The sequence below is a fragment of the Cygnus atratus genome, chromosome 3 (assembly GCF_013377495.2).
Source record: "Cygnus atratus isolate AKBS03 ecotype Queensland, Australia chromosome 3, CAtr_DNAZoo_HiC_assembly, whole genome shotgun sequence".
NCBI lineage: Eukaryota > Metazoa > Chordata > Aves > Anseriformes > Anatidae > Cygnus > Cygnus atratus.
The window spans coordinates 77,423,540-77,438,526 of NC_066364.1; the positions used below are offsets into that span (position 1 = coordinate 77,423,540).

General features: G+C 42.6%; 1 protein-coding gene across 1 annotated transcript in view; it reads left to right on the forward strand.

The window, feature by feature from the left end:
- PGBD5 (piggyBac transposable element derived 5) overlaps window positions 1-14,987 on the forward strand; it is a 73,838-nt gene that overhangs the window by 22,330 nt on the left and 36,521 nt on the right. Inside the window, exons 2-3 of the mRNA XM_035538968.2 lie at window positions 6,442-6,869; window positions 14,781-14,915. Of these exons, the coding sequence (XP_035394861.1) occupies window positions 6,442-6,869; window positions 14,781-14,915 (563 nt within the window). The remainder of the gene's footprint in view (window positions 1-6,441; window positions 6,870-14,780; window positions 14,916-14,987) is intronic.

A 14,987-nucleotide genomic window follows, 5' to 3' on the forward strand; every position in this document is an offset into this window, starting at 1 on the left:
GAGTGCAGCTGGCCTCTCCCCACCAGAGTCAGCACGGAGCCGCTGTGTGCAGCTGCTTGGGGCCAGGCGAACCTGGGCAGTCCTTTCTCACTTGTCCATGAACCATTTTAGACCTAGCTCTGCATTCTCACTGTGGATAGAAGTTGGCATACAATGCGTGGATCGCTTTACTGCTATGAGGAAAATAATCCTTTTTAACGCTAGAGAGAGAAAAGAAAGTGCCCTTCCACTGAAGCTGTTTGACACAGTTCTTGTGCCCATGGTTATTACAGGCAGACACAAAGTCATAGGCAAATGCTTGCTTATGGAGCTTGGAGTAACGCAGTCAAATCACGCTTTGCTAAATAGTTTGGAATAAATTTGACTGAAAACAAATGCAGAACAAAAAAGTGTGTGCTACTGAATGCCAAGACAAGGTATAAAGTAAGTCTCTGGTGGAAGTGCTCTAGTAAAAAATCATGCAGAAGCACAGGCTTCTGAGAGTCTAACAAGAGACCCATCTTTAGAAGGACGATGTCCAATTTTTTCATTCTCATATAAGAAAGCCCCTGTAGTCTCTGTGTTTTTTTTCCCCTTGCATCCTCAGTAGCTGTCTCTGAGCTCCAAGCAACTCCACAGCATGGCTCAAGTTTTGGTAATTTATACAGAATTCTCATGCTAGGTTGTTCTAAAGGGAAGTAAGATTCATCTACCAAAATAACAAATGCAAAAATTCTACACGCTGCAAAATACTGGTCATAACCACAGCTGATATAAATTAAGGTGACTCCTTTGGCTTGACAAAGTAGAGTTGTTATTGAAGATCTGGTTGCTGGTTTTTAATAAGATGAATTAAATACATACATCATGATACACTCCATTAAAGACCTGGATACTTTGCTGCCAAGTTTCTGCAGGAGGGCAGTATCCAAAATAAACTGGAATAAAATACAGAAGAGAACTGTTATATGCTGTCACTTCAGGCTGTCTTGACAGGTTTGTCATAAGACTGTCAGACTGGCTATGGTTTGAGAATGGTCTGATGTACATTTCTTCCAGGCCATTAAGAACAGAGCTGATATGAAAACTGATTTTTCTGGCAAGCCAGATAAGCTCCAGTGCTTCCAAAGCTTACGTGAGAGAACTTAGCATGAAACAGAAGTTCTGAAAAAAATTAAGTTGGGAAATAATAAAACATTGTTTTTGATTTTTGTTGTTCTTTTTTTTTTTTTCCCAGCTCTTTATATTGCTCTGTACTCTTTGAGAAAGCTGAAAATTCGTTTAAACTGTCTGCCATATTTCATCAATTGACACTTTCCATGAACACATCAGGATTTTTTTTGATGAATGTTTGTTTTCTGACAGCAATTCACCATCAGCATTTTTTGACTTTCTCTAAATAAGACCCCAAAATCACGTTTTGTACTTTGGGAGAAGTAACTTCACAGGAATATAAAACAGTCTCTTTTTGCTTGGACTTAGGATGAAGGAATTAATTTGCTTTTCAAGCCCTGCTCTTTGAAAGCTGTGCCATATGTCAGAGGAGAAAATACTTCCCAATTGCCAGAAAATAACAGTTTCTGGTTAGACTTGTTCATTAGGTATGTGTCTGTTTATAATGCACCTGAATGTGCTATCTTTGTACTCAACTACAAATTGGTAGATTTTTACTCAAAGAGGATAATAATATGACTTCTAAATCACTAGTTTCACAAACTGATGCTTCCACCACTAATGTGCATGATTCAGGAGTCCTGGGGTCTGCCCAGTTGCTAATGAACTTAAATTAAAGTCAAAGTCAAGCCTGGATTAGCTCTGTACAAGATTTGTTTCCAAACTGTACGATACGGATTGGCATACATATGTTAATACCTCAGCCCGTCAAGGTAACAGTATATTTTGTCATGAACCTCAGTGACGCCTGGAATGAGAGCACTAAGTCTTTTGCACAGCAGAGAAAAAAGAGAATTTTTTTTCCACAGCCTTTTTTTTTTCTCACACATCTGATTCACCCTGCCCCAAATGGCAATGCTTCTGACCTCTTTAAGATTTGTATGTTATGTTGTGAGCACTGATGGATTAAAGTAGGTTTTGAAACTTTCCATCTTTTATTCTGAGTCTATGAACTCTGAGCTACTAAATAACTGACTGGTAATGAGAACAGGAAAGATGGCAAGGGATAAATTAACCTATTGAAAATGTGCGTTCAAATTACTTAATCCTGCAAACCAGGCAAGTAAAGAAGCGCTCAATTCACTCAAAGTTCTTTTTTTTTTTCTAAAGTCCCAGTCAATGAGGAAGGCCAGAAACACTGCTGAGGTTGGAGCAGTGGGAAAAATACAAATGGCAGGGGCTCATCCAAGAGAGACACCGGAGGTTCTGGGAGGATACAGAGGGGCTGCCTGAAGGAGGGTCACATAGATGCTTCATTTTAGCTTATTTTTTTCCTCCTTTTTTTTTTTTTTTTTTTTTTCTGCAACGTGTATGTTTGCTGAGAAGTTGGCTTCTAGCAAGGCTGCTACGCCTTGCCCTGAGCTGAGCTGAGTCAAAACTCGCTCTGCAATGCACGCAGTCTGAGGGCGAGGTGCCAGCCTCTGCTCCACAGTCACACCTCCGGGATGGAGGCTTAAATGGCTTTGCTTGCTCAGCATTTTCATTTATTTTGAGTCTCTTCTGATGATTTAAATAGCCACAGCCCTGCTGGTTGGCTTTGGCAGGGACATTACTTCTGAGAGCAAAACAGAAAGTGGAACCAATCTGGTCAAAATGGGATCTAGTAACAGTGGTGACTTGCAAAGTGGCTGCTGCTGATTGCACATGTAAGTTTTTACCGGTAGTCAAAGTGAGGAGGAAGAAGGAAAGCATGTGTGCACACATTGCATCGTAATGGAGGAAGATGTTGTGCTTTCATGTGCTTTTACTTTTCATTAGCTCTGAAGTGGTCCAGCATTTGGACTTGATGATTTTTAAAGGTCCCTTTCAACTCAACTCTTCACTATTCTATTCTATTTTGTTGAATTTCCCTTTTGGAAAAAAAAATTATCTTGTGGAAAACAGAAAATAGAGGGTTCCATTTAGAGGTAAATAGCTACTAGGCTTTTTACTCTAGCGGTAGGGGGATGGTTGGACTAGATGATCTTGGAGGTCTTTTCCAACCTTAACGATTCTGTGATTCTAAGATCATATTATTTCCCATATTCTGCCAAACACGATTTAAAGCAGGCCCTGAGTGCTAGTGATGGCAGGAGTGCTGCCCAGCCAGAGGTTACTCAGTAAAGCTGTGATCCCACCTGGGTATGCACAGACCGCTCAGTCTCGCTGCATGTTTGGAAATTCAAGAACATTTTTGTGCTCTGACTCTATGACCGATACTGGAAATTCAGATTGATTTTTAAAGCAAAAAAACTGACATAAATAAATATATACTCCATATACAAACTCTAAGGAAGGAAAGAGAGAAAACTCTAAATTTGATATACAGTCATAACTGTATATTCATTCTGAATGCCTGAAAAATCCTGCAGATTTTTTTTCAGTTTATTGAGGTCCCATTCATTAAAAGAAAATGGAAGACTTGTCAAAGCCACTATTTTGTTTGACTGAATAAGGCTTTGAAAGGTAAACAGTGTATATATAGAACTGTGAGCTTATTTCGTATCAGTGTTTTCTGGTTAGTTGTCATTTAAGTCAGTGTAGAAGTCCTTAAAAAGTGTAAATTCACTATTTAGGTTTCTTACGCAGTTTCCTCTCTATATGGATTATATTTGTGTACTTAGATGATCATATTTAAATAATTTATTTTAGACTAGTCATTAACTATGCAAAACCCAATTCATGTTAAAAATTCAGTTCTCTTCCTACAAAAACTCAATGTCACTCTTGTTTTTTATTGCATATCAGTAAATTATGAATCAAGTGTGCTCACTTGGCCAATAAAGGCTGTTTTTTAAGACAATAAGATTATACAGTGGCTTTCAGAATTATATTTAGTCAACAATTAGGTTGATGACTGAGTCAGAAAGTGATTCAGCTCGCTTCTAGAGCTGTGTGGGTTCTGCAAGGCAAATGGGATACCAATCTTGCATATTTATTTCAAGAAGGAGAGCAGACAGGAGATGCTCTGTGCAGATTGGAGCAGATCTGCTGGGTAAGAAAAAAAGTGTCCTATCCAGCCTACCTGGCAGTTTCCATAATCACCTTTCAAGGTAGACTTGTGCCATTACTGAAAATTTCATAGTGTACTAAATTACGTTTTTGTGCTTCTGACTGCTTTTGACTTCCTAAAGGTGAAATCCAGCACGGACCTATTGTCTGTATGGACCTATCTCAAGACCAACATATTTCACTTCGTAAGACCTAATGCTTTATGAAAGCATTTTGGTTGCAATAGGCAAGACTTATATGAAATGTTACTCCCCACTTTCAGCTTCTGCGTCTAAAGACAAGAATTTAAAAGCTACCTCTTTTTACTACCGGGAAGATTGCCTGGGCACTGGAGGTAAATTCAACAGCTACTCAAGGCTTCATATATAACTAGGAATACATCCTGTGCAGTGTGTTGTTATCAGAAAGCTGTATCTGTTGTAGAATGTCAAAACTTGATTAAGTTGTGGGGAAGGAGGGAGTGATGTACTATAAGTCATTCATGCACAATCATTTGTAGAGCATTTTATGCCAGCTGTAACAGTCTAGAGTGTGCTAGCAGAATATAAATCTCCTGATCAAAAGAAAAGAACTCTTTGTAACAGGCTTTATTATTGCAATAGCAGTTCAGGTTAAGTAAGTATATTTATTCTAGCCCCATAGTTTTCAATTGATACTGAAAACCTTTTATCATTTAAGCTGAAATTTCTGCTCTGCCTTTACCAGACCATGATTTGTGTGGAGTTCTTACTCTTGTGCTTTCAGCTGAACTGTTTCACTTCCAGTTTCTCAATCTCACATATTTAAAGTTTTCTTTCCAATTTTAATTTATGACTTTCCCCACTGTACTTGGAAAAACATTTTTTTTAATTTTTTAATGCTTTCCCTGCAATCTGAAGGTTTATTTCTTTGATGTCTTGGTGTCATTTTTGCTGTACATCTAGTAGCTTGAGTTCACCAGACGGTAGCCAAATATTAAGGCTTAGAGCAAGTCCAAGCACAGAATTTGTGTAGTTCCTAAGCATTACTGTTCCATGCAATGTTTCTGCAAGACGTAGTTGTTGCTGTAACTTAGGATGTGAACTGAAATTGGGTGTACAGAAGAACATGACCTAACCAACACATTAGAGGGTCTTTGCAGCTCCAGATCACAGAATGGCAAAACTCTTGCTCTGATTCAGCTGGGAGAGCAGATGCTGAGACCCAGTCATCCACCCGATACTAGGAAGGCTCTTTTCTGTTCAGCAAAACTTCAAACAAGAAACTGTGCTTTCTGCTTTTCATCAGGAAGAACATTGTTCAGATGGTTCTAAGACTGAAGGGAGTCTGTTAAACTAAGGCACAATATTTATGGTATCCAACTCTCAGTGTCATGACCATTACCCACAGCTGTCCTGCAAGGGGATGTAGAGCTGCTTGCTCTTAGCACTGCCCTGTCCATTATGCCTGTCCGTGCTGCCCCTATCAGGTGCATCGATTTTGTGTGTTTGGCAGTGGCACAGCTTCTGCAGGAGAAGAGGGAATGTCCCTGTCCCTGCAGCCCTTACCTGGTGACTCAAGCACTGCCATGGGGAGCATGAAAAACACTACTTTTAAAATGGAGCTTAATAAGCGTATGGAAGGGATTAGAGAAGAGAAGGTTGTGAGGACTGGTGTCTGCGTCCCTGGTATTGCAGGCACGATCTTCCTAATTCAACTTAATGTAATCTAGTGTCTGGCTGGATAACCTTGTTACGCTGATACAGAGCTGCCAACCCTTAGTGCCTCCTTTGGAGTAAAATAAATACTTGAAACCTGCCACAAGGTGCAAGATCATTTAAAAGCCAGACTAATGACAGCATAGGACTGTGAGGCTTCCATTCTGTGAGGAAGAGGACCAGGATGTGCATTGTAATGCTTAGAAATATTCCGTGTGATATGGGATAGTGAGACTAGCCATGTAGAGGAAGACAGAGACTATAGAGGGGAAGTTCATGAGGAGATCTGTAAGATGGTGGATACATTTCCAAAGCAATTAGCTGACATGCCATCACTTTGGCCTGGTTTTCAAAATGTCCTGACTGAGTAGTCATTGCTTTCTGTTGGATCTACACAGGTTAATTTTCTAATGGTATCCAAAGTAGTGTATTGATCCAAAGTAGTCATGTCTGAGCTCCGTGTGTTTCCACTGCAACTGTGGCAAGGGAATTAATTCAGATCTGCATGTGCTAATTCATGTCAGATACTCAAGTTAATCCTGCTTTAAATTGCTAGTGCAATTTGAACATGCCTTGCGATGATCAGGATTGAGCTTATCTTCCTTTCCTACTTTTGTCCTAGGTCCAACACGAAAAATGCCCTTGACTGCCAGTGCCATGGACTTTTTTCAACTCTTTGTCCCTGACAACGTGCTAAAGAACATGGTGGTCCAAACCAACATGTATGCCAAGAAGTACCAGGAGAGGTTCGGTAGTGACGATACCTGGATTGATGTCACCTTGACAGAAATGAAGGCCTTCTTAGGCTATATGATATCGACCAGCATCCACCACTGTGAGTCCGTTCTCAGCATCTGGAGCAGCGGCTTCTACAGCAACAAGAGCATTGCACTTATCATGACACAATCACGATTTGAAAAGATCCTGAAGTACTTCCACATTGTGGCCTTCCGCTCAAGCCAGACAACGCATGGCCTCTACAAAATCCAGCCTTTCCTGGACTCTCTGCAGAATGGCTTTGACTCTGCTTTTAGACCTTCACAAGCCCAGGTAAGAGTTCACCTGTTGGCAGGGAACATGTAACTACAACCTACATGCTCTAGGTTGTCTTGCTATGACTGAAAACACAGACCATAGCTGCCTGTGGAAAGAGTTAGGACTTGCACTCCTAGGGATTGCTAGGAGTGACCAGCCTTGACCTTAGTGGAAGGTGCTTGCTGTTATGGTCCAGGCCTTCCTGGGAAGCAGCAGCACAGCTACCCGCTCCCCGCACTACTGGGAATAGGCGAAATAAGCAGAGGGCAGGTGCCTTTGCTTGCCACGGTTGTCAGCCTGTGCCTTGTGCCAGTCTTTTCTTTGATGATGGGTGATGCTCCTATGGAAGAACTTATTGCTGTGTGTGTGTACAACCAAAGTGTCAGTGAACTGGAAATATTTCTAGACTACCAGAAATAAAGTAAATGACTTCAGTGAATTTTCATTTCCAGATACTATTAGGGGCATAACAGAAAGCCATTCTGTAGGAAGACTGCTCTGGAGACTGGGCAAACAATGTAAGAAACTAAATATAGAAACTTAGGAAGCTAGAGGTTGTCTGACTACAGCTGTACAGTTGAAAAGAACTTTGTTCCACTACAAATGAAATCCTTTTGGAGTTGCTGGTCATGTTCAAAAGTCTGGAAAGAAAAAGGAATTAATGTGAAATACGTTGCTACTTGAAATAACTTTTCAGTCAACTCTGTTTTCAGAATATAAACTGATTTCACACAGCCATTGGGAAAGGGTGTTACGTGCATCTTCCTTTTCCCTCCTGTTTTGCCATTGAAGCATAGGCTTTTGCCCACTGCACAAAATAAATGGAGGCATAGATACATCATATCCGTGGAGGTATGCCTAAAAGTAAGATTGGGAGTGACCAGGGAGTAATTTGAGTTTTTCTGTCTATTTTACAGACGATAAAAAAGCATACCTGTATAATCCAGGGCAACTCACCTGTCTAAAAAGCAATTAAGGTAGACATGAGAGAAGGGAAGCAGGAGTGTCCTCACTAAGCCATGCTAGCAAGATGCCTTTCCATCAAGACAAAACAGGCTGTTAGAAGCATGGTATTATTGGGACCAAGCTCTCATTAAGATATGAAATCTAATCCTTATCCACTGACTTCAATGGGCACAAGATAAAGGGTTCAGAAATGTGATCACTGTGTCTAATGTAAATGCTTATAATGGTGTGCTGTGGGACATACTGAGAGTGCAAATCCATTAAAGGAAAAAATTTGATTTGCATGTATATCCCTTCTCCCTTTCCCAAACGAGGTCTGAAAACTGAATTGATGAAATCCATAGTGTCCTGTTTGCAGTGATAAAGCCTCTAAATTTCCGCAAGCGAAGCATATGCTTGTGCTAAGCTTGGTAAGGAGATTCTACTTTAAGAAAAAAAAAAAGAAGAAAAAGTGACAGCCCAATTCTCTTCCTCCCCCCTTCACTTCTGTGCCCCCTTTTCAGTGTTTACGTCAGTGATTTCTATACAGCATGTGTCAGTGGTATTGAGCGGAACAAAAAGCACTAAAATACTGCTTTCAAAAATAACTGAGAGAAAGAAAAAGGTTTTGAATCGGTTGTTAAAAATAGTCTGGTGTAGCTTCAGTAGCCTACTGGGGGACATTCCAGTCCTGCTCCCAGAAGGAGCCTTGTGCCTAACGCGCTTCTGGGTGCCATCAGGCAGAACTACACACTACCTGTCTCAAGGGATGTGGACCCCATCTGCTCAAAACAGCAGGAAAGACCTCTCCCTGGAAATTGTCTTGAGTACAGATTAGCAGACTGCGGTAAACATCAATCCCAGGTTGTCAGACTCAGTGAGGCTAGAAATAACAACCCAGTTGCACAGAAACAAAGGGAAGAAGCAAGGGGAAAAAACCATTCAGATGGGCTTTTGAATGTGCTTGAATTTTGGCAAGAGGGGCCCAGGTTTCTGTAGTCAGCAATACCTGGAATCCCAAGTTCAAAATGCATTTGTTGCTTAATGTGCACCTGTATTTTAAACGTAAGACTTTTGGTATCCAGATGGTTTGTGCCTGAGCCACAATCTATACTCAAACTTTAGGCTAACGTCCTATAAATGGCATCAAGCAGAGGAATGATGTGGGCTGTTCAATGCAGCCAGGCTGTCTGGGCTCGTAGATGTTCTTGTTACCGCCTTTCTTCCATTGGCAATGTGGACTTGCAGAACATGGGTTAGGAGGCTGCCATGTTTAACTCATTCCTATGGACAGAACCAACAGTCTTGGAGTCAGGCAGGCAGCGCATCACCTGCTTTCTTAGTTATTTCTTCTGTAGCTTTGGTCTTTTCCTTTTGGAGAGCTAGAAAAGACTCTTTAAATGGAGCTTCTGTCTCAGATTTTTTTTTCCCCTCACGTGCAATCCCCCAAAAGTGCGCATGCAAAAATGACACTGCGCTTTTTATGAAAGCAGATTGAGGGGAGAGAGAGAACTAAGCCAATATACCAAAACAAAGAAAAGATCTAGTGAGTTATAATTATTTTGCTAAATATACTGAGCAAACAGAAGGAAATAATTACTTTCTAGTCTTTGAAGGCACTGAAAGTCCAGAACATGTAATTGTGTATCATCAGTGCAAGCTTCAATTTCAGAAATAACAGAAATGGTGTTCTGACCTAGATTGTATAAGAAGGACAGGAATATTCTCTGCGTCCTATTCCTCCCCAACAACTCAAGTATAAATCGCTGTTGCCTGTACCTAAACGAGGAAAGTTGGAGTTAGGGATTCAGTTCCTAGAATCAGTGTCATCTCCTTGTTGCTTGGCTCCACGTAGCTTTGTAGCTATGTTACTATCTGCAAGTGGAAGCCTGAAGACGGGGAAGGCACCTTGAGTAAGCTCAGAAGGTACCCTGCAACAGATGCAAGGGTACTCACCTGCCAAGGACATAAACTGAATTCCAGAAAGAAGCAGAGATATGGAAAATAACATCACTGCTCAAATGCCCTTCTGTGCCTGCAGAGTATTTATGTGCTTGTCAGCAGGATGTGACTACACAAGATTGTTGTCGGTATGGGGGAGGTTGGGTATACACTCTGTACCCCTCCTTCTCCTGCCAAAGCATCTTCTCTTCAGCATCTTGGAACCAGACATAGCTGGATCTGCTCAGTGAAATGTCAGCTGGGAGCAGTTAAGCACGTTTGTGCAGCTGACTTAAGTCCTTCAGGCAATGAGCTCCCTAGCAAAAACAGAGCCATAACTCTAACCTCATCCTCTGAAGGCAGTGCATGCTCTAATTGGGCTAGTTACTAAGGGGCTTGTTTGATTTTTGCTCTTGGTGGTATCATAGTTCTTCCAAACCAGTTGACAGCTTTAGGCAACAGCTTCTCTAAAAAAAATAAAGGTGTTTAAAGAGGCTGATTAAATTGTACCTATTCTGTGTTCTCAAGATTAAATGTTGATTTGGTATTGGGAATTTCCAAATTACAAGATTTTGTTTATGTCATATGTCTGTGTCTCAGTTTCCCTATTTTCAAAAAGATCCTTTGTGAGTAAGGATCCTGGTCGCAGCCCAGGACTGCTCTGTTTTAAGGGTTCTGTGAGCATAACACAAAGATCATAAGTATTCAGAGGATGCCAGCCATGTATAAGACATGGATCAAGACAGACAGGCAAAGGAACAGTAAGGATATTGAGTAGCAAAGTAAATTTCTGATGTCCTGTAGTTCTTGGCCAGTTGTTCCTCTAGTGAAGCCAGACTTTAGGGAGAGTTTGATAGCAGAAAGTGATGAAGCTTTGTGGCTGTTTTTAAATGACCTCTTGGTAATGGAGTGCTGTAAGAACTGATTTTCTTCTGAAGAAAGTCAATTGAAGACTGAACAAACAGGCAGAGGATCTTGAGAGAAGCTTTAAATCATGGCTCCATTGGAGGTGGCAGTTAACCTTTGAATATGGCAAAGAGGATCAGTAAAATATGGATAGGTTGAACGGGTCTTTGAAAGTGAAGAGAGAGAGCCTGTCTGATATATTGGAGAAGGAGAGCTATCAGAGAGAAATAGAGAGAAGTGATATCACCTGCTGTGATGGCCTAGGAGAATGGCTTACCAGCAGGAATCATTAGGGCAGGGCTGCCTCATATTGAGGCCAAAAGGAGAACTGTTGCCAGGCGTCTGTGACCTTGGATGAAAACTTTACGGAGTGGGTGGGTTGGAAAAGCTATGTATTTTAGAGCTGTTATTCAGAAAGCATGGAAAATGCAGGCACTGCCTGGCACAGAGCACCTTGCAGGGACTTGGGTGTAAAGTCTGACATTGAGATTCACAGATCTGCGGCAGGAGGAGAGGGATGGCTGCAAGGACCAGAAAAGGAGATAGGAAGGGGTTATCTTAAGGGAAAGGAGATGCTCTCAAATGTAGCGTAACAAAAGCAGAACTGACAGTTGGATATTCAAGCAGCAGAGATGTCAGATGCTTGCAGAGAATTCAGCTTAGGTGGGAGGAGCTGTGGAGCAAGGAAGCAGAAATGCAAGCGACCGTCGCAGAAGCATTAGGTGAATCTGTGCGTCCAAGTGCAGTTCCCCAGGGGACCCTGCTCACAGCTGGATGGTACCCACCAAAAGCCAGAGACAGGGCTGGCTGGGGCAGTTTCTCCAGGGGACAGACTGAAGAGACAGCTTGTGTTGGGGATGGCTGTGGAGCTAAGGTAGATAATGTCTAAAGGACATGTTGGTTCACTATCTAAGGCAGCGGAGTGCAACAAGTCTGAGTACAGACGAGTTAGTGGCTCTGGGCTTTGCCTACCAGCCTATTTGGGCTGTGCCGAGAGCAGGATGGGTGGCGTTACGGAGTGGAAAGAGCTGTGGAGGTGATCTAAACCGGAGGAGAGAGAAAGGCACTCCAGGCAGTGATCAGCTGTTTTGTTCAGTGAATGAAAGATTTCATGAGATGGAGCAGTTGTTGGAAAGACAAGACTCTAAGATGGGACTCTGGCAATTTGAGTGCATGTGCATATGGAAGGGGAAAAAAAGAGTGAAATCTTAGCAAGAAGACCTAGCAGGGTTGAAGATGGCCATGAAGAACAGGAAGGGGAAAAAAAAGCAAAAACCAACAACAACAAAATAGCTGTGAGGGAGTGGAACAGCTAGATGAGGAGTTCCATATACCTCAACAAAACTGGGGATTTGAGAGAAGAAAATGGGGGAGATTTCTGTGAAGAAATCCACAGATATCTTGCATCAAAAGAAGTCAGAATAGGAAGAAGGGAGAGCCTGCAGAGTGAGTCAAAGATGGTGAAGAGACTGCCAGGAATACGTGTGGGAGTCAATTAAGCTTGAAAGTAGATTTTTTTCTAGGAAGAAAAAAAGCAGGAAAGAATATGGCATGGGGGCAGTAAGCCTGCTCCTGGAAAAGTGGGCATTGCAGACACAGCAAGAGGGGGGAAAGGGAATGGAGCAAGTGTCACTGCATGGGGATTTGCAAAGAGATGAGTTTGAGATGAGGAGGGAGTATAAACTAATGGGGCTGGCAAGGGGCAACACAGATAGCTCTTGTCATAAGACAACCGTGTCAGTGCCAGAAGCAACAGATTGCCTCCTTTGAAAAAGCGATGGGGATCAGCTGTCCCGGCAGCAGGCACAGCCCATACAGCATCCTGCTTGCAAAGTCCTTTACAGCTGTTGCATGTGGTGGTGGTGGTGGGGAACACACTTGTCTCCCCACCCTTTCTGTAGGAAGCAAGAAGCGCAAGCTCCAAGGCTGCTATTTCAATTTCTCTGCCTGTCCACGCTCCCTCATTTCGGCAAGAGCAAAGAGCAGTTCAGTAGGAACTTCTGGGAAGCTTTGGTCTTTTGGAGAAATGTGAATGACTTAAAATTTTGGGTAGGAGAAAGGAGAGGAGTCTCTGGGACCCAGGGGAAGGCCAGGCTGAGCATGGGCATGGATAAGAGAAGAATGAGGAGTTGTTTTCAAAATTCAGATTTACTTCCTAAATTTAAGATTGACAGGCCTTACTCTGTCTTAGAAGGCAGAAAGAGTGCAAAGGGTATAAGCAGGATGCAGTAGAGCTGCTGTGAGGAGAGCTGATGCTGTGCTGCAGAAGAGGGAGCCAAGCTAAGGGCAGAGGGTAAAAAATGTCTTCAAATGATGCTTAGACAGCCTTTGCTTTCTGCTGCTCCTCATCCTACAGAGGGGGAGATTATTGCAGTTCAACCACACCATCTGGCAAGTAAGAGGGGCTTTCCAAAGCTGCCAAATTCTTACCAGTGTATCCAACCCCATCCCTAGGGGGGCATTTGGGAAAGAAGAGCAGTGTTTCGAGGGGACCTGGAATGAGAGAGGAATGGGATTTGGCTCCAGTGGGGTAGTGGGGCAGCTGCAGCTTTAAGAACAAATAGCTTTGTATGCGACACTCCTTGCTTGCATCTGCATTTTGGTGTATAATTTGAACATTTCACAAGAGTGCTTTCAGATGGTCCTGTGAATGTTTTATGAGCCGTTAAGAAGTGGAGTGCGTATAAATGAAAGCGTGCAGCCGCCGCTGCACAGAGAGGGCACAGATGCCTATTTTGGGCTGACAGAGTGATGTTCAGCAAACATCTTGTGTTCAGGAGGCCAGCAGCTGCTCATCAGTGGTGCTTAACTGCTTACCCACCGCATCTCTCCTACAGACAGTGCTCCCTGCTTTAATACAGCATTGTTCTCATTTTTGCCACTGGATACGTGCAGATGTGAACAAAAGTAACATGCATGCGTGGAAAGGGTCCTTCTGAGGGTATGACAGCCTCTGCCTTGTGGATGCCTGTATCTGAACCCTGTCTCTGTGGGGCGATAGTCACTGGAAAAGAGTGGGCTCCTTTGGGCATAGCCCGTCTGACTATTTTACAAGTCTTTAAGAAGGTTTGAGCTATGTCCTACAGGGGTGCGTCCCCCTTGTGTACTAGGAGGGCAGCCTCCAGGGGCTTGCTGTGATTTGGATGCAGATGTCCGAGTTTGGTCAGCTGAAATGTGCTTTCATCAGCTGAGACCTTTCAACAGCTTCAGAGCATTTGTGCTCTCGGAAGCGACTTGCTAGACAATCCACACACGGTGCAGTCAAGGATGTGGACGTAATGCACAGCTACCTGTGAGCTGGAAGGAAGTAACCATGCTTTTCTGTAGGTGGTTTTTGTGGTGTAATACCTAATAACTCTGGTACAGAATTAATGGAGAGAAATGTAGCAAAACAGCTATAAGCAATTGGGAATCACATCTGGATGCAGAATGCAAAAATTGCTTCATTTCCACAGATTTTCATCACTTTCTCCAGTCTACCTTGTCTTTTTCTATTCCCCTCTCTGGTCTTCTATCTTTCTATCTCCTTGTGTCAAATTTTTCAGCTTCTGAGGCAAGAGAGCCTTCCCTGAAGCTGCTGCCACTAGAAAAAAATGTTTTTCTGCCCCTTCACCACCTCCTTAAGTGGCAGCAGAAAATATCTTTTTTTTTTCCTTCACTTCTCTCCTTTTCTGTGTTTTCCTTTGCTGTAACCAAGTACCTTACAACATGTTGTAGGGGGTGTTTGGGTGGAAGACATTCAGCCAAACAAGATTAAGCTGATGATGAAGCTTGGAGAAGCATGCCACTAACAATCTCCCCACCCTTAACACTGCCTCAATTTGGAGGGCTATTGAACTATAGCTGATAGTGAGAGGTAGAAGGCCACATTTTGAAGGGATATTAAAGTGTGCCTGATGGTGAGTGCCATGCCTTGTTACCTTTGCAAACCACTTGTAGAGCAGCCGTCCACAACAGTGTGCTCGGCCAGACTTTGTTTTTTTGTTGGGTGGCAGCACTGAACGAAAGAAATTTTGCATCTTTGTATGAAGTGATGTGCACAAGCACAATGCAAGGATTGTGTTTGCTTGGAAGATTTCAGCAATCATGAACTCTTTGGTTTCTTTTTTTCTTCTCTTTTGTTTCCAACTGCAGGTACTACATGAGCCCCTGATTGATGAGGATCCTGTTTTCATTGCCACGTGCACAGAGAGGGAGCTGCGCAAGAGGAAAAAGAGGAAATTCAGCCTCTGGGTTCGGCAGTGCTCATCCACTGGTTTTATCTGCCAGGTGGGTTTTACCTCTTCAGATGTCTTGATTTAGTTCCTAGCAGGCCCCTGAATGTGTTGCAGGAACAATGGT